Genomic DNA, 17,361 nt, shown 5'->3' with positions numbered 1-17,361 from the left:
CGTAGGTAATCTGAGAAGCCAGAGGAAACACGTGTGAGGTTTAAGCTAGATGCTAGGTATCCCGGATTCAACAGCAAGTACGGAAAACAAAACGCCAAGTAGCTGGCCGGCTCGCTGCAGCCCTGACCAATCGCATCAGCATCCGCCCAACCCCCCCCCCCCCCCCCCCGCCCGCTCCGGGCAGCTCCGCCTCCGCCCTTCCGCCTTCCCGGAATCCTCTGGGCCGACGCCGGGCGGCCTCCTTGTCTGTGAGCAGCGGGGTCGTCTGCGCTGAGACCAGTTTTCTGGCAGTCGCGTCGCGTCACTGAAGCTAGAGACTGGAGGGGCGTCGGCGGCCGACATGACCCAGGCGGAGAAGGGAGAGGCGGAGAACGGGAAGGAGAAGGGCGGGGAGAAGGAGAAGGAGCAGCGCGGGGTGAAGCGACCTATCGTGCCCGCGCTGGTGCCGGAGTCGCTGCAGGAGGTGAGGCGGCGGGGGCGGGCCTCGGACGCGGCTTCCGGGCCCGGGCGGGGCCCGCGGAGCTGGGCGAGGGGAGGAGACTGGCGAGCGACCCGAGGCTTCGGGCCCTCACCCGGGTGGGTGGTGCAAGGCGGTCATTTCCCGTTCGCTCCGAGGGCGCTGGGCAGATGGCCCGGTCACTGCGTCCCCGCCGGTCCCCCCCACCAGCTGCTACGAGCCCCTTCCGGACCGTGAGACCAGGACAGGGCTGTCACTTCACTGTCGTAGGTTGGGGGAGCAGACTGGATGGTGGGTAGGGGCCGTGACACTTCCCACTCTCTAGGGTTCTCCCACTTGGAGAGGGGGAGGCGGGAGGAGAAAGCTCCAGTTGAGTTGGGGCAGTAGGTAACACGGCCTGATGTGGGATGGCTAGTGCAGAGCACCATTGTTGTTTACTCGCTGAGTCGTGTCCGATTCTTTGCAACCGCATGGACTGCAGCACACCAGGCCTCCTTGTCCTTCACTGTCTCCCGGAGTTTGCTCAAAACCAGGTGCATTGAGTTGGTGATGCCATCCAACCATCTCCTCCTCTGTCATCCTCTTCTCCTTTCTTCAGTCTTTCCCAGCATCAGGGTCTTTTCCAGTGAGTCGGCCCTTCGCATCAGGTGGCCAAAGTATTGGAACTTCAGCTTCAGTATCAGTGCCTTCAATGACTATTCAGGGTTGATTTCCTTTAGGATTGACTGGTTTGATCTGGCAGTCCAAGGGACTCTCAAGAGTCTTCTCAAGCACCACAGTTCAAAAGCATAAATTCTTCAGTGCTCAGCTTTCTTTATGGTCCAACTCTCAAATCCATGCCTAACTACTGGAAAAACCATAGCTTTGACTATATGGACCTTTGTTGTCCAACCAAAAGTGATGTCTCTGCTTTTTAACATGCTCTTTAGGTTAGTCATAGCTTTTCTTCCAAGGAGCAAGCAAGCGTCTTTTAATTTCATGGCTGCAGTCACCGTCTGCAGTGATGCTGAAGCCCAAGAAAATAAAAATAAAGTCTGTCACTTTTTTCATTTTTTTCGCCATCTATTTGTGCAGCTGACACCTAGACAAAGACCTAAAGGATATTTAGGAGTTAGCCATGGGGAGTGTGAGGACAGGAGAACATTGTGGAGGAGACCTGGGCCAAGAGAGCCTAGGAAAGCGTTGGAGGTGAGAATATCTGGAATCAGGGAAGAAGAGAGAGCAAGAAATGAGACTGGAGATCTTAAGAGGGGTGTCATCATGAGAGTGGTATAAGGCAGAGCCTGGCCTCTTCTGAAGGGGAACTTTGGAAGAGCTAGCCAGACTCCGAGCTGCATGATCAACTCTTTTAATCCCCATAGTAGCTCTCTGAGGTAGGAACTTCAGTCAGAGCCAAGAAGTGGCACAGTCTGAATTTGAAGCTGTATCTGGTAATCCAGAGCCTGGGCCCTTAACCACTGTTGGAATATTTGTTTAACATCAGTTGGTCATGTAGCACCTTTTGATTTTTCCATATCCTCTGTGGCACCTCTACTGTTATTTGCTGAATGCCTTTTTTTTTTTTTCCCTTCTGAATCTTTTCTTAAGCAATAATGTCCAGGAAATGATATGTAGGATTCACTGGCTAGTTACTCTAATATGTTAAAATAAATATGTAATTAATAAAAAGTCCTTGTCCAGACTTTGAAAAACTGTATTTACTACTCCCAGAGCTTCCCAATCAGTGTCCTGCAGCCTGTGTGCCATTGATGGGGTACAGGTGTCCCCTAGAGCAGGCTTCCCAGATAATTCATTGGTAAACAATCCGCCTGCCAAGCAGAAGATGCCAGTTTGATCCCTGGGTCTGGAAGATCCCCTGGAGAAGGAAATGGCAACCCACTCCAGTATTCTTACCTGGGAAACCCCATGGACAGAGGAGCCTGGGGGACTACAAGCAATGGGATTGCGGAAGAGTCAGACACGACTTAGCAACTAATCCATCACCACCCTGTCCCAGATGGCAAGCAGCCTTGTTGGTTTAACTCAGTCGCCTAGGTATATGTTGTCTGCCATAACACAGAAGCTCGAGGAGTCTGCTGCATAGCACCAGGCCTTGTGAGAATGGTGCCGTCACCATTCAACAGATGACCTCTGTGCCATGCACTGGGCGTAGAGTAGTGAACGAGACAGTAACAGTCCCCTCTTACATGAAGGTTTTGTCTTCTGGGAGAGCAATCAGTAAATCATTGTAAGAATGACAAGTGTCATGAAAAGGAGGGGTGCCATAAGATTTTATTACAGCAGGACAAACACACCTGGTCTAAGGACATTTAACTTAAGACCTGAAGGGAAGAGTAAGATTTAAAAGGGAGAAAGAACATTGCAGACAAAGGGAAGTGCCTTTGTGCAGGCCTGAAGGTCAGCACTGTAAGCTGAGAAATCAGGAGAAATCTGGATTCGGAAGACCACAGAGACTGAGAAGGAAGTAGTTCTAGAGTAAAGCTAGAGAAATAAGCAGGGTCCTGGTCTTGGAGGTTCTGAACTGTATCTTATCAACAAGTTACAGAAATGTTTCGAAAGGGGGCAGGCCAGGAAGACACAACTGAGGCCAACGGGTGGAACGGAGTAGGTGCTGGCTGCGGAGTCGTGCTGGAAAGGCCATTCTCAGCGGAGGCATCCATTTGTCAGAAGGACTCTCTCTGAGTCCCCCACTGAGTCCCTCAGCGTGTTTCCATGGTAACGGTTCCCCGGTCACTCAGGTTATATTCTTCTCCATTGAGAATTATGGCTCTAAAAGCCCACTGTCTTGATTTGTGCTTCTTGTCAGTCCTTGTTGACTGTCTCCCAAGAACGGGTGGTGAAAGGCAGACATACGAGGATAGAATTGTGAACTCTGGCCTTTTAACTCCAAACTCTTACCAGATCAGGTAAATGGCACAGAGTCAGTAAGGGTAAAGCATTTAAAAAACAGTGACCAAAATACAGTTTATGCTCATTCTCGAAAGTGGTTCCTGTATTGAGCCTTACTTTCCAGCATTAGAAAACAGTGATTCTGTTCTAATACTACATTTCTTCCCTCACCTACTCAACCTATGTTGTCGCAGCTGAGCGATGATACTGATGACCTCAGGAGCTTTTGTAAATTGCAGATTCCTAGGCTGTCTCTCCCAGGAGATTCTGAATCAGAAAGTTTGTAGTGAAGCCTTAGGGTCTTTTTATTTGTTTTTTAAACAAGGATCTTTAGGTGTTCGGATTTAGGGAACCCAGCACTTGACGAGTCATAGTATTCCCCACACTCTTATTCCTTATTTAACTGTCTTCTTTAGTAAATGGAAAGTTCTCTAGTGGCTGGGACTTTGTCCTTGTCAGCACTGTACCTGTAGTGCTTGGCACAGAAACACCTTCAAATCATAGCTTGATTTGCACTGGGTGCTTGAAGTGAAGATGCTCAGTCGTGTCCGACTCTTTGTGACCCCGTGGACTGTAGCCTACCAGGCTTCTCTGTCCATGGGATTCTCCAGGCAAGAGTACTGGAGTGGGTTGCCATTTCCTTGGATTTCATTCATTTAAGCAAAGATTTGTTGACCTTTGTGCCATGAGTCAGATCCTCAAAACACAGATACAAAATGAGTTTGATAGTCATTACAGGAAGCTGGCTTCTTTGAGTCTGTTACCATCTATATTATTTTCTAAAGTAACACTCCTTTGTTTTATATTTACAGCAAATCCAGAGCAACTTCATTGTTGTCATACACCCAGGTTCCACAACTCTGAGGATTGGTCGAGCCACAGACACACTTCCTGCCAGCATTCCTCACGTCATTGCACGAAGACACAAGCAACAGGGGCAGCCACTGTACAAGGACAGCTGGCTGCTGAGAGAGGGACTAAACGTAAGTCAGGATGAGGACCTGGAGGGGGTTCCCTGGCAGTCCAGGGGTCAAGACTGCTTTTGTTGCCAAGGGGCCAAGGTCAGCCCCTGGTCAGGGAACTAAGATCCCACAAGTCACACTGTGTGGACAAAAAAAACAGCACACACACACAAAATGTAGGACCTGGAGAGAAAGCCCAAGGTTGTCGCCTTGGGAGGGCTTAGATACTCAGTGTATGGCATTATCTTGAACAACATCTTCATAGCTTTAATGTATCTTAAAATAATGACATTGTTCAGGGTTACAAATATAATTTTTTTTATCAAAGCTAGGAATTTTAGATTGTATAGAAATAATTGTAACAAAAGAAAATTAATTTTTATAACCCATCAGGAAGAATTGGGTATTGAAGAAGCTGATTTTTAGTGGAGGATACAGAATTGTCAGTTTCTTAAAATGATGCATCCAGGCGTCTGTTAACTGGCTGCCGTATTTTTTCTTCCAGATATTTAGAGTTTATATTGAGCTTATTTTTTCAATCTGTAGCAAATTGAATTCCTCCAGTAAGCACTTGTTATAATCTTAGGTTAAATCATAATTTTAAGGCAAAAAATAATATGTTATTGGGGTCATTTACTTAGGATGCAGTAAATGTCCTATTTTGCAGGTGATAATTAACAGGAAAATTTTTCATGATAGGTATTGAATATGTATATAACATTATAATCCACTTTTAAGCTTTAAATCAAGGATAGTTTTAGGAACTTGCAGTTTCTATAACTCTGATAGTAGGCTTTAGGATTTCATTTTCTAGCATAACTAGCAAACCATCCTTAAGTCCATTTCTAAGCTTAACTATAACTTGACAATGTAAGGGTTTAAAACTCACTTATACCTTTGGATCTTGTAATTCTATCTTAGGGACTAAATCTCAGGAGTGAAAATAGAAAATAAAATAATCTTTTCAAAAGTATTTATGGAATGTTCTTTGCAATATCACAATAACTTGAATACTCATTAACTAAGTGAAATAACACATGTAGGAAAAAATATTGCTATAAAATTGTAAGCATGAAAATTGTTCCGATATGTGGAAGAGTCTTGAAATACTTGGTAAGTTTAAAGTGCGCTATGCTCTGATATTAAGTCAGAAGTCCCTTGAAAGTGAAAGTGAAAGTGAAGTCGCTCAGTTGTGTCCGACTCTTTGTGACCCGTGGACTGTAGCCCACCAAGCTCCTCCGTCCATGGGATTCTCCAGGCAAGAATACTGGAGTGGGTTGCCATTTCCTTCTCCAGGGGATCTTTCCAACCCAGGGATCGAACCCAGGTCTCCCACATTGCAGGCAGACGCTTTTAACTTCGGCACCACCAGGGGTTATAGATATTTGCAACAGTTGGTTTATGTGATGGTGCTTTTCTGATTTTTTTTAATAAGTAATAAATAGGTTACTTTGAATTCTTAGGGTTAACATATGTGACATAAGTGAAGGACACGCTTGTTGATGAGAGAGCATTTCCTCTTCCTAGATTAAATTAGTATTTTGTCGTTACTTTCTCTTTTTCACTAAATCATTTATGCTGTTCATCACTGTTTCTTTTCTGCCAGAAACCTGAAAGCAACGAACAAAGGCAAAATGGCCTTAAAATGGTGGATCAAGCAATATGGTCTAAAAAGATGTCAAATGGTACAAGACGGATTCCTGTGTCCCCTGAGCAGGTTGGGTCTCAGCTCTTTCTTCAGATTCATCCCTTGACCAGTGCTATTATGTCATAACCATTCTTGTGCTGTCCCTATTTCATTATGCAAATTATTAAAGATGGGATTTTCTGTAAAAAGGAAAGAAAACCATTTATAACCACCTGCAGAATGCCTAAATGGGTGTTACAAATGTCTAGGCATGCCAGTTTGTAAGGTAGCGTTTCTTATGTCAAGTTGATGAAAATTTAGTTTGCCTGAGAGTCTTGAGTGTATTATTCCAGCATCTTGATGAGAAGCTGTATTCTTACTACGTTTGTCCTTTTAGTGTGATAAACCAGTACTGCTGGGGATGGACATGAGTCTTATGTCCAAAAAGTTCCTTCAGTTTTTAAGTAAAAATAAAAGAGAAATTTTTCATTTTTACCTAGAACTTTATTTTTTTTTCCCTCTGAGTTCAGACTTGCTTATTTTTAATCCAAGAAGCTTATAAAGAAAAGTAAGAAAATGTTTTCAGAAAGATCAGTGGGTTGAAGAATGTGAGGAAAATACATAAAACCTCAAACAATGAGAAATACTTTCCAGAGCAGGGTGACAGAGGAAAGCATCCTCTTGTGTGTTCAGAGCAGATAATTCTGCTCCAAGTTACTGCTTAGCTCTCCTGACTACTTGTATGCAGGTCCTGGCACTGCTGAAAACAGTCACTTCCTGCCTCCTAGACAGCTGACTCTTCCATGACGGGGGCGGGGAGGGGGGTGGTGGTAATCCGAGTAGAGCTCACAGCAGGCCCTCTGTATCCATGTTCCTCCACATCTGTAGACGCTCCTTTGAAAAGGTCTGAGCTTCTCCTTTGGGTTCATCTGCTCCTGTGGTCCCAGGTCTGGGCTTCTTGCCTCTCTTTCTTGGGTACACCCCTGGGCTGGGGTTCCACTGACTCCTGCCGAACACTTAATAACTCTGGTGATGATTTCAGGGGTGTCATCTTCTCCAAGCGCACTTCCTGCCCCTTCACAGAGACTGTGACCGAACGTCCAGGTCTTCCAGGCTCTCTTTCTAAGTCTTCCACCAGAGTCACTGCCTCCTCTCCACTTTCTGGACATTGCTTTTGTACCCAGTTCTGGATCTCCCCATGTAAGACGGTCAGGAACTGCTCTAGCACCAACAATTCTACAATCTGCTCCTTGGTGCGCACCTCTGGCCTTAGCCAACGACAGCAGAATTCCCAGAGTTGGCTGAAAGCCTCCCGGGGCCCAGCCACCTCCTGATAATGAAACTTCCTGAAGCGCTGTCGGAAGGCCTCAGAGTTAGAGCCATTCTCTCTCAGGGTGGGTTTGGCCATGGTTCACAGCAGGAAGCAGCTTCCCTTCACTTAAAGGTCTAGGTTCCAGGGCTTACGCCCATCTTCCCATGTCCTTGGGGAATCACCTGCAGATGAGTCTGTCTCTGTAAGCAGTTTCCTCCTAGGGCAGAGAGAGATGGCACTATCAGAAGGAATATATGTCTACCTAGAACTTTATTGAACAGTGTGTTCACTGTTTTGTTTCACTGCCTTCTACTGCTTTTCAGGCAACTTCATAATTCTGTCTTCCCAAAACTTTTTATCTTTTTGAGCAAAGAACTGTTCCAAGAACCGTTCCAAGCCTTTTACAGACTTCCAGGGATCTGAAATTTTTTCCACTAAAATTTTTGTGAATAAAATAAATGGAAATCAAAAGGTACGGTGTCTGGTGAAAACAGTGGATGAATCAGAAATTCCCATCCAAGCTATAGTAGTTTTTCCATATAGACAAACGTGGTCTTACGTTAACCTGATGGAAGATTATGCATTTTCTGTTGACTAATTCTGGATGCTTTTCAACGAGTGCTTCTTTCAGTTGGTCTAATTGGGAGCAGTACTTGTTGGAATGAATCATTTGGTTTTCCAGGAGACCATAATACAGGACTCCCTTTCAATCCCACATCAAAGCAATTAACATAACCAAGCTGATACTAATATTACTCATTGCTTGATTGGGATATTTTCAGTATGTTGGCTATCTTTTGCATGGTATAATGTTGATTATTCTCAAGAAATGTCTCGATGTGATCACTTTCAACTTCACTGGTCTTCTGGACCAGGGAGCATTGTCCAGTGAGAAATCTCCAGTGCGAAACTTTGCAAACCACTTTTGACACATTTGATAAGTCACAGCACCTTCTCCATATTACTGCACATATCTTTCTTTGCATTTTAGTTGCATTTTTACCTTTTTTGAAATAACAAAGCATACTATGCAGAAAATGTTGCCCTTTTTTCCCCCCATCATCAATATTAAGATGGCTACACAAAAATTCACCCGTTTTGACAAGTTTTTGTTTTAAATACACACTGATGTTACAGCTATCACAACATAATCTAACAGTTGTTTTGAATAAAGTTAAAGACAGCTAACTGCTTCTTGAGCCATCTTACAGAAAAAAACAAATGAACTATTTGGTTAACCAAATATATAAATTTATATTCAAGTTTCAGCAGAGTGCAATATTCATTTTAGACTGGCTGTGAATCACAGCCTGAGTGTTGACATTATGGGAATAATCAAGGTTGTGGAAAAGGGCAGGAGAATCCACTTGTGACCAATCCCTATTTTGTCACCGATCTTGAATTCGTTATTAAAATTTGCCGCTGTATCTATTCTGTGAGAGAGGAGAAGAGGGCAGCCCCTTTTTTTCTTGCATAGACTCAGAGAATTTTCTGATGTTCGTTTGTTTCAGGCACGTTCCTACAACAAGCAGATGCGACCCGCGATTTTAGATCACTGCTCTGGAAATAAATGGACAAACACATCTCATCACCCTGAGTTTTTGGTGGGAGAAGAGGTAGGAGACTTGTTTACAGTGAAATGGAAGAAGAAAACGGAGGTCCTATTTATAAAATTAATGTGCTTTGCCACCCAGTTCTGGTTGTTCCCAAGCATTCTGTAATCTTACCCTGAGAAACAGATAGTCACACAGGCTCCTGAGATATTAGACACTCCACTCTCTGCATGAGAACAGTCAGCAAATGTTAATGATAACTTCTGGCCTTTGGTTTTCAATGTGAATCTGGGAAACACTGAGAGACGAGTTCTAACAATGTATTCATCTCCCCATCGTTTCCAGGCCCTGTATGTTAATCCTTTGGACTGTTATAATATTCACTGGCCTATCAGAAGAGGTCAGTTAAATATTCACCCAGGACCTGGGGGCTCTCTTACAGCTGTTCTGGCAGATATTGAAGTAATATGGTCTCATGCAATACAAAAATACTTGGAAATCCCGCTGAAAGATTTAAAGGTAAACAGAAATTCCCAGTTACTGGATTGTCTTTAGAGATTCTTGGTCAATAAAAGCACACCGTTCTTTGTAAGATAGTGTCCTTGAAGCTGTCTTAACTTTAAGGTGTTAAGAATATCCTTTTTTCCTTCACTAAATTCCCATCTGGTGCTTTCTTTTTTTTCCTCATTTTGTTTGGTTGTTGGTATTTCTATTGCTCTGCAGTCAGCAAACTTGCTCGTGTTTATACGTTCTCTCTGGACCTTTTTCCGACATATCAGTTGTCATATTTTTTCATTTTACAAGTTTTAAATAATTCAAAAGGAAAAAAAGGTCCACAAAACTTCAACTTTTTTTTAATATAAAACCTAAAAGATAGCAGAGAGCTTTGAGCTTTTACTTTGGGCCTCTAGCCATTGCTGCTGCTTCTTTAGAGAGAATCCTCTCTGAGGACAGGTGTGGTGAAATTTGTTTTGACCTGACTTGAATATTAACCATTTTATCTTTTTCTCCTTTGTTGTTCTTTTTAGTATTATAGATGTATCTTGTTAATTCCTGATATCTATAATAAACAGCATGTGAAAGAATTAGTGAATATGATCCTAATGAAGATGGGTTTTTCAGGTATGTCTGTTATTCCAGGGAAACCTGCCTGAAATGAGATTGTTTTGTTTTTTCCTGACACAGTTGATTTAATTCACTGCTTGACTGAAATGCTTATTCTGGGAGGGTCAGTGATGCTTGCCTGGGGGTTCCTAGACTTTAATTAGAAATCTGTTACAGGGTCTCTCCTGCTCCCCAGCTGATCACCCCTCTGCCTTTTGTCTTTCAGGGATTGTGGTCCATCAGGAGTCTGTGTGCGCCACCTTTGGAAGTGGCTTGAGCAGCACATGTGTTGTAGACGTCGGAGACCAGAAGACAAGCGTGTGCTGTGTGGAAGATGGAGTCTCTCATCGGAACACTCGGTGAGGAGCTTGGGAGGAGGTATTCTCTGCTGCTTCTTCCTTTACAGCCTATTCAACTAAAAGCATCTGAGTTAGAAGTTTTTTTTAGGAATTATATGTAGCCCACCGGGCTCCTCTGTCCATGTGATTCTCCAGGCAAGAATACTGGAGTGGGTTGCTATTTCCTTCTCCAGGGGATCTTCCCAACCCAGGGATCGAACCCAGGTCTCCCGCATTGTGGGCAGACACTTTTTGACCTCTGAGCCATCAGGGAAGCCTCTGATGCCTAGGAGTTATATATTCACATTTTTTTTATGAAGCCAGCGAGATTGTGGAAGTGCAAATTTGAACAAGGCTATATACTGGTGATTCTAGGCTATAACAAGGCTATAAACTGGTTCCGTTGGAACCCTCTGATATGAGCCCAGGCTTCCTGGGTAGCTCAGTAGTAAAGAACCTACCTGCCAATGCAGGAGACACAGGTTCAGTTCCTGGGTCAGGAAGATCCCCTGGTAAAGGAAATGGCAACCCGCTCTAGTTTTCTCACCTGGGGAATGCCATGGACAGAGGAGCCTGGCAGGCTACAGGCTATGGGACCGCAGCGAGTTGGGACACGACTTAAGAACTAAAAACAACAGCAGTGTGAGCTCACATCATTGAGTTCATGGAAGCCCTAGTGTGTGCTGTGTGCTTTCCCATAGGAGAAGTGTGTATGTTAGCTCTGTGTCTCTCACTGGTGTGGCAGTCACACTCACAGCAAAGCTTTATATAGGCAAGTCATTTAGGAGACAGTAGGTTTTTAGGTCTAAATTGTCTAGCTAGCATTTTAAGTATTTGCTTTTCTCTCTCTTTTTTTTTTGGCCACACTGCATAGCTTGCAGGATCTCAATTCCCCGACCAGGGATTGAACGTAGGCCACCGCAGTGAAAGCTCAGAATTATACCCACTAGGCCACCAGGGTCTCCTGAGTATTTGCTTTTCTTGTCAGGTTATTTTTCGTGAGTGAAGAGTAACTTGGTGGTGGTCCAGTCCCTTCATTACATTATCACTGACAGAAGAATTAATAAAGAAACTAGCCCGAGCAGGTTTGCAGCTTGCTTATCTGAGACAAGCCCAGCACAGGTGAGCATACCAGGTAGTGCAGAGCACCAGCTCTCTGCAGCGTTTGTGCTTCCAGGATGGCTTCTTCAGGCTGGTTTTATTCTTCCTGTCACTCACATAGGTAGTTTTGACTTCTGAGGCATAGAAGCAAACTTAAAAGAGGGTCTAAGCAGTCCTTGAGAAAAGTTAAGCTGTTACCTGCTAGGTTACAGTGCATTCTCAAACCCTGATTGAGTTGTTTGAGCCCCTCCATTTGTATTACTTAATGCCATTGCTTCTTGAAGTATAGAGAGAACACTGGACCCCAGGTCTTCTACCACTGAAATGGCACAGCAGTGATCCCTCCAGATGGTAGAAATGTTCAGTTAGTGGCTAGCAGCCTCAGAGTTTTTCTCCCACAAGAGAGATTTGTCTTATGATGTTATTCCCTGTCGTCTCTATATGCCGGTAAGCGTAGATAGCCAAACAGCTGTCATATGCTATACACGTGGACTTGGCAATGAGCTGGACTTAATGTGTATTCTGTCTCTTGGATTTTTTTGCAAGTAGCATTTTTCACTTCTTGATGCTCACCACTGGTTTTTTCTAGTTTCCTTCTCTCTCCCTTACATCCATTCTGCCCTTTCATTCTTTAACTTATCCTTACAACATTTCTTGAAACTTGCTGTTTCGCTGTGCCTAATTGAATTTTTGGAACACCCTTTGCATCTTTTTAGCTGCCCTTTTCTCTTAACTCCAGGCTCTGTCTGGCATATGGTGGATCTGATGTGTCAAGATGCTTTTACTGGCTGATGCAGCGAGCTGGTTTCCCTTACAGAGAATGCCAGTTAACAAATAAAATGGATTGCCTTCTTCTGCAGCACCTTAAAGAAACTTTTTGTCATTTGGATCAGGTGGGAGCAAAATCAAAATTGCTGATTATTTTTGTTTTCAGGAAAAATTGAAGATATTTAAGGATAATTAAAAAATTAACAGTACTGTGCTACCCATTCAACCCAAGTTGATTAAACCTTGAGGCTGAAGCTCTTAAGTGAGAGATTTTTGGTAAGACCCATACAGAAGTATCTCATACTCAGGAAAACACAGCTAGTTTTTTTTAAGAGAGTAGATTTCTCTCTTCTTAGGATCTATGATCATTCTAAGGATAAAGATTAACCTTTAGATGTAATGAACAGTAGCAGGTAAATACATAGTTACAGACAGTTAATAAAATGGTATCATTTGAAGTACTTTCTTACTATTGTGAACAGTCAGCATTTAATCATTGCTGTATATGAATTGCTACCTTTTTATACTGTTCGTTTTAGACTTTTTAAGAAACCTTGTTTGAGTAATAAAATTCTGAGTAAAAATTTTTTTGAGAAATGTAGAACAGGGTAACATTTCCCAGTTATTGAGGGAATTTGCTTGTTGGTTTGGACATTGTTTGTATTTGTATATATTGATAATGAAAGAAACCAGAAATTCAGGTGGTGGCAATTTCAGAAATGTTGAAAGAGAAACAAGGTACAGTTGAAGTCCTGTTCTTTAAGTTCCAGTGAAAGTGATACAAAGTTGTAGGGCAACCCTTTTGTGGGTGAGATTTAGACCACAGAGAGGCTTGTCATTTGTAGAGTTTGTGTGCACTTTTCCTGATTGACTGACAGCATCTTTCCCCGGATTCAGGACATCTCTGGGCTTCAGGACCATGAGTTTCAGATTCGACATCCAGATTCCCCTGCCCTTCTTTACCAGTTTCGATTGGGAGATGAAAAACTCCAGGTAACATATGGGTGTGTATTTCCCATGGGTAGAAAGAAAGGCAGCCAGGTTCAGTCAGACTGAGAGAATGTGTATTTGCTGGAAACCTCATGAAGTCAGAATGCCAACTGGGTGTAAATTAGCTGCTAGCCCAACATTTAAACCGCTGATAGAGTATAGATCAGAAGAGATCTGAGCCATCTCTTTAATTAGGCACTGTGTGAGGAGTTGCTATTTAGAGAGAGGCACCATTCTAGGAAATTACAAAGTAGTTGACTAGGCACTTACTTTGCATTCAGTGTGAGACTTCTCTCTCAGATGTATTATCACCCATTCAGTTTGATGATGAAGCCCATTACACACTGAGGAAATAATGCTCCTTCCAAAAGAGAATGCTCACTCAATCCGACTTACAGGATCTGACCTGCCAGTTTTGTTTTTGGAAGAACACAGTTTGTTTAACGGGTCAGTTTTTTCAGGAGGCAGTAGCCTTGATTGGTCATTCTTTTCCTTCCCTGCACAGGCTCCGATGGCTTTGTTTTATCCAGCAACTTTTGGAATCGTTGGACAGAAAATGACAACTTTACAGCACAGATCCCAGGGTGACCCTGAGGATCCTCACGATGAACAGTACCTGCTGGCCACGCAGAGCAAGCAGGAACAGGTCTGTGGTAATTCAGGGTGAGAGGAGATAGTTTTGTGCCTGAGAGAGGTTTGCCCACACTTCATGGATCGTTGCAATGACAGTATGCTAAAGCTGATACTAATTTTAGGACCATAGATGAAGTCTACATTTAAAATCCAGATGGGAGATTTCTTTGTTCAGTGAACATCTATTTTCAGACTACTACTCCATACATGTGAAAGTTAATTTAATGATGATGCTTCCCTTTGGTGCGTATTATTTCTGAACTTTTCCTCTTTTGAATATTTTTCCAGTAGTAGTTTCAGTAAAATCTCACCTATTTTTTTTCTGACCTATTTTTAAATTATCACATGAAAGGTGGGTAGGCACAGGCAAGGAACTGAATTCCTTTGTCCAGAGCCAATCCTAGTTGTAGGATGTCTGCTGCAGGGGCACAAATTAAAGCTGTTACCTGCCAGTGAAACAGCAGCTCATGATGGAGAGAAGAGGGCTGTAAACCTTCTCTGGTCTTTGTTCCTGTCCCAAAACTGAGCATGAGATTGCTTAGATAAGGTCTGAAAATGAGGACCCATGACAGCCACTGGCCCAAGAATGCCACTGAAATAACTGTACTCAAAAGCTCAGGGGGGAATAGTTCATCAACATTTCAGTCTTAAAATCCCACCAATATTCGGAAAGTCCTATGGTCTGCCCTGCCAGCCTGGCGTTGCCTTGGTTTGTTAGCATGTCCTCGTCTTCTGCACCACCCCACCCAGTGATCCGAGGGTGGGGACTAGGTGCTAGGTTGCATGCTGTGGGGTGTTTCCTGTCTGCGGCACAGGGACAGGCCTTTGTTTTATAGAGAGTCCCACAGGGGGGTGGGGAGGGGACATCCAGCTGGAGAACACTGACCACTGTCATAGTCGGACCATCCATTCGACTCTCCTTTTGATTGATTTAAAGTCTGCAAAAGCTACTGCTGACCGGAAGTCTGCATCCAAACCCATTGGATTCGAAGGGGACCTTCGTGGCCAGTCCTCTGACCTTCCAGAAAGACTGCATTCCCAGGAGGTGGATCTGGGACCCTCCCAGGGAGACTGTTTGATGGCTGGCAATGATTCTGAGGAGGCTCTCACCGCACTGATGTCCAGGAAGACTGCCATCTCGTTGTTTGAAGGGAAAGCCCTGGGCCTGGATAAAGCCATCCTCCATAGCATAGACTGCTGTTGTAAGCATATCTGGGGAGCCGGGAGTGAGCAGTTCCAGGGTTCAGGCTAGGGTGTAGTTTTATCTTGCAGCATGTTCATTCAAAAACTATGGAGGACCTACTTTGTGCCACCATTGTCAGGTATTAGAATCTGATTCCTGGCCTTCTTGAACATAGAACCAAGTAACAAAGGCCAAAACAAGTCAAATCACCACATAAAGGCATTCTAGGTAGAAGCAGCAGCCTGTGTACAGGCCAGTGTGACTGGGAAGCAGAGTGAGGCTGTGGGATGTGTGGGTACACACCACACTGGACTTGGTAGCCCCCGTAGAGGTTGAGGTCCTGATCCTGCTAGTAGCAGGGTTGGGGGTGGGGCATGTGTGAGGACAGCAACTTGCTCACGTTTTGAGCTTTGCAAGGTTCCTCTGGCTGCATTGTAGCATTGTCGAAGATAGATGGGGGAGAGCGCTTTGAGGGGCTCCTGCCATTACCAGTAGATGATGGTGGCTTGGCATAGGGTGGTGGTAGATACAGAGAAAAAGCGTGAAGGGGATTTCACTGTCTTTTCAGCATCTGATGAAACCAAAAAGAAGATGTACAGCTCCATCCTGGTGGTGGGAGGTGGTTTGATGTTTCATAAAGCCCAAGAATTTCTGCAGCACAGAATTCTCAATAAAATGCCACCTTCATTCAGGCGAATTATTGAAAATGTAGATGTGATCACAAGGCCCAAGGTATGTTGTACATGGTGCAGGTCAGACTCTTTTCCGGTGAAACAGCATTATTTGTAGTTGTATGTGGACAGAGAAAATGCTGGGAGGCATGAGGCTGTGTGGGGGGCGTTCTCGAGGGCTTGGGGCAAGTAGAAAAATTACTTTCAGCAGGTCACACAGATGTGGTGGAAGGAGCTCTGGACTCAGGGACTGGATTACTGGCTTTCAGTCCCTGCTGTGTTCTCCAGATTAGCATGACCAACTTCTGACTTTGTCAAAGGATGGGGTGGGCAAGGAGAAGACTGACTGTACTCACACTGTCAACTAGAACAGGTCATTTTCATCTCGTTCATATTGAGAATCTCCTGCTGGTCCCTAGACCAGGTGATCTTCAAGGATCTTTTTGGTCTGAACTGTCATGGAAACCATAAACACAGCAATTTAGAAACAGATTGTGTCTATATTTTATCATTCTCACTGACAATTCCAGGGAATATTTCTGTTTAATTTTCATTCAGAGGTAGAGGTTATGGGATATATTTATTCCACTCAAATTTCAAAATAAGTTATTTCCTTAGAAATGGTCCGGCCTATAGGGACTATTCGGAGAAGGCAATGGCCCCCCACTCCAGTACTCTTGCCTGGAAAATCCCATGGATGGAGGAGTCTGGTAGGCTGCAGTTCATGGGGTCGCTAAGAGTTGGGCACGACTGAGTGACTTCACTTTTGCTTTTCACTTTCATGCATTGAAGAAGGAAATGGCAACCCACTCCAGTGTTCTTGCCTGGAGAATCCCAGGGACAGGGGAGCCTGGTGGGCTGCCGTCTATGGGGTCACACAGAGTCGGACACGACTGAAGCGACTTAGCGGTAGCAGCAGCATAGGGACTATTAGTGGAATAATAAGAAATAGTGAATAATAGCATCTTCAGTAATAAAAACCGAAAAATTTTCTTGTGAACTGAAATAGAAAATGTCTGTGGTTAGTTCATAGGTCCTGCATGAGTCTGCCCCTAAATTCCAGTAAATGATTAAGTATATATCTTGTCCATTTTCATTGAACTATCTTTGTCATTTCTTCTCTAGGACATGGATCCCCGGCTGATTGCCTGGAAAGGGGGGGCAGTGTTGGCTTGTTTGGATACCACACAGGAACTGTGGATTTATCAGAGAGAGTGGCAGCGCTTTGGCGTCCGCATGCTACGAGAGCGAGCTGCCTTTGTGTGGTGAAATGGACAGAAAAGTCGCTGTTGGAGACCAGCACAAACCTTGTGGTATAAAAGACTTAGTATAATTTATTGACTTAGGTGCGTTTAAGTTTCATGAAAATAAATGAATCTTAACTTTTTCTTGTTGAACACATTACATTGGTGTAAAAAAATAGCTGCTTTTGTAGTCAGGACATTTGAGAATAAATATGAACTTAGTCTTCCGTGGTGATTTTTCCTGCTCTTCCTCGGGGGTCTCAGACTCCCGATGATGTCCATTGCTGCAGTAGAGTGGTTCTCGGGTGGTGAAGCCCTTCCTTTAGGTTGACTTCTGAGTGATAGGCAGTCTCAGGTACCCATGAGGGTGGGTGTGTGACTGTGGCCCTGAATTGTGAGATGTGTCTGGTTACACGTTTTCCCTCTTGTATAGCATAGATGTATGTCATGACTTGCATATGCTGCTAAAATTCCTTAGGGGAAGAAAAAAAAAGGTGTTTTTGTTGTTTTGTTTCATTTTTAAAATTTT

The 17,361-nt window shown here is 43.9% G+C and overlaps 1 protein-coding gene across 1 annotated transcript; it reads left to right on the top strand.

Annotated features, from left to right (window-relative positions):
• Positions 1-234: 234 nt before the first annotated feature.
• ACTR8 (actin related protein 8) lies at positions 235-17,059 on the top strand. The gene is made up of 13 exons (XM_052638084.1): positions 235-463; positions 4,159-4,329; positions 5,915-6,025; positions 8,759-8,863; positions 9,146-9,319; positions 9,829-9,922; positions 10,131-10,263; positions 12,083-12,236; positions 13,009-13,104; positions 13,607-13,747; positions 14,672-14,936; positions 15,486-15,649; positions 16,714-17,059. The coding sequence occupies exons 1-13, from the start codon at positions 341-343 to the stop codon at positions 16,855-16,857; spliced, it is 1,875 nt and encodes a 624-aa protein (XP_052494044.1). The 5' UTR covers positions 235-340; the 3' UTR covers positions 16,858-17,059.
• The last annotated feature ends 302 nt before the right edge of the window (positions 17,060-17,361 follow it).

This window comes from Budorcas taxicolor, chromosome 1, assembly GCF_023091745.1.
Source record: "Budorcas taxicolor isolate Tak-1 chromosome 1, Takin1.1, whole genome shotgun sequence".
Lineage (NCBI taxonomy): Eukaryota > Metazoa > Chordata > Mammalia > Artiodactyla > Bovidae > Budorcas > Budorcas taxicolor.
This window is presented reverse-complemented; position numbering and strand designations above follow the sequence as displayed.

Coding starts and splice junctions, on each gene's coding strand:
- ACTR8 (XM_052638084.1), top strand. CDS start 341: ATGACCCAGGCGGAGAAGGGAGAGGCGGAGAACGGGAAGGAGAAGGGC. Junction 464..4,158: donor TGCCGGAGTCGCTGCAGGAG/GTGAGGCGGCGG, acceptor TTATATTTACAG/CAAATCCAGAGCAACTTCAT. Junction 6,026..8,758: donor TTCCTGTGTCCCCTGAGCAG/GTTGGGTCTCAG, acceptor CGTTTGTTTCAG/GCACGTTCCTACAACAAGCA.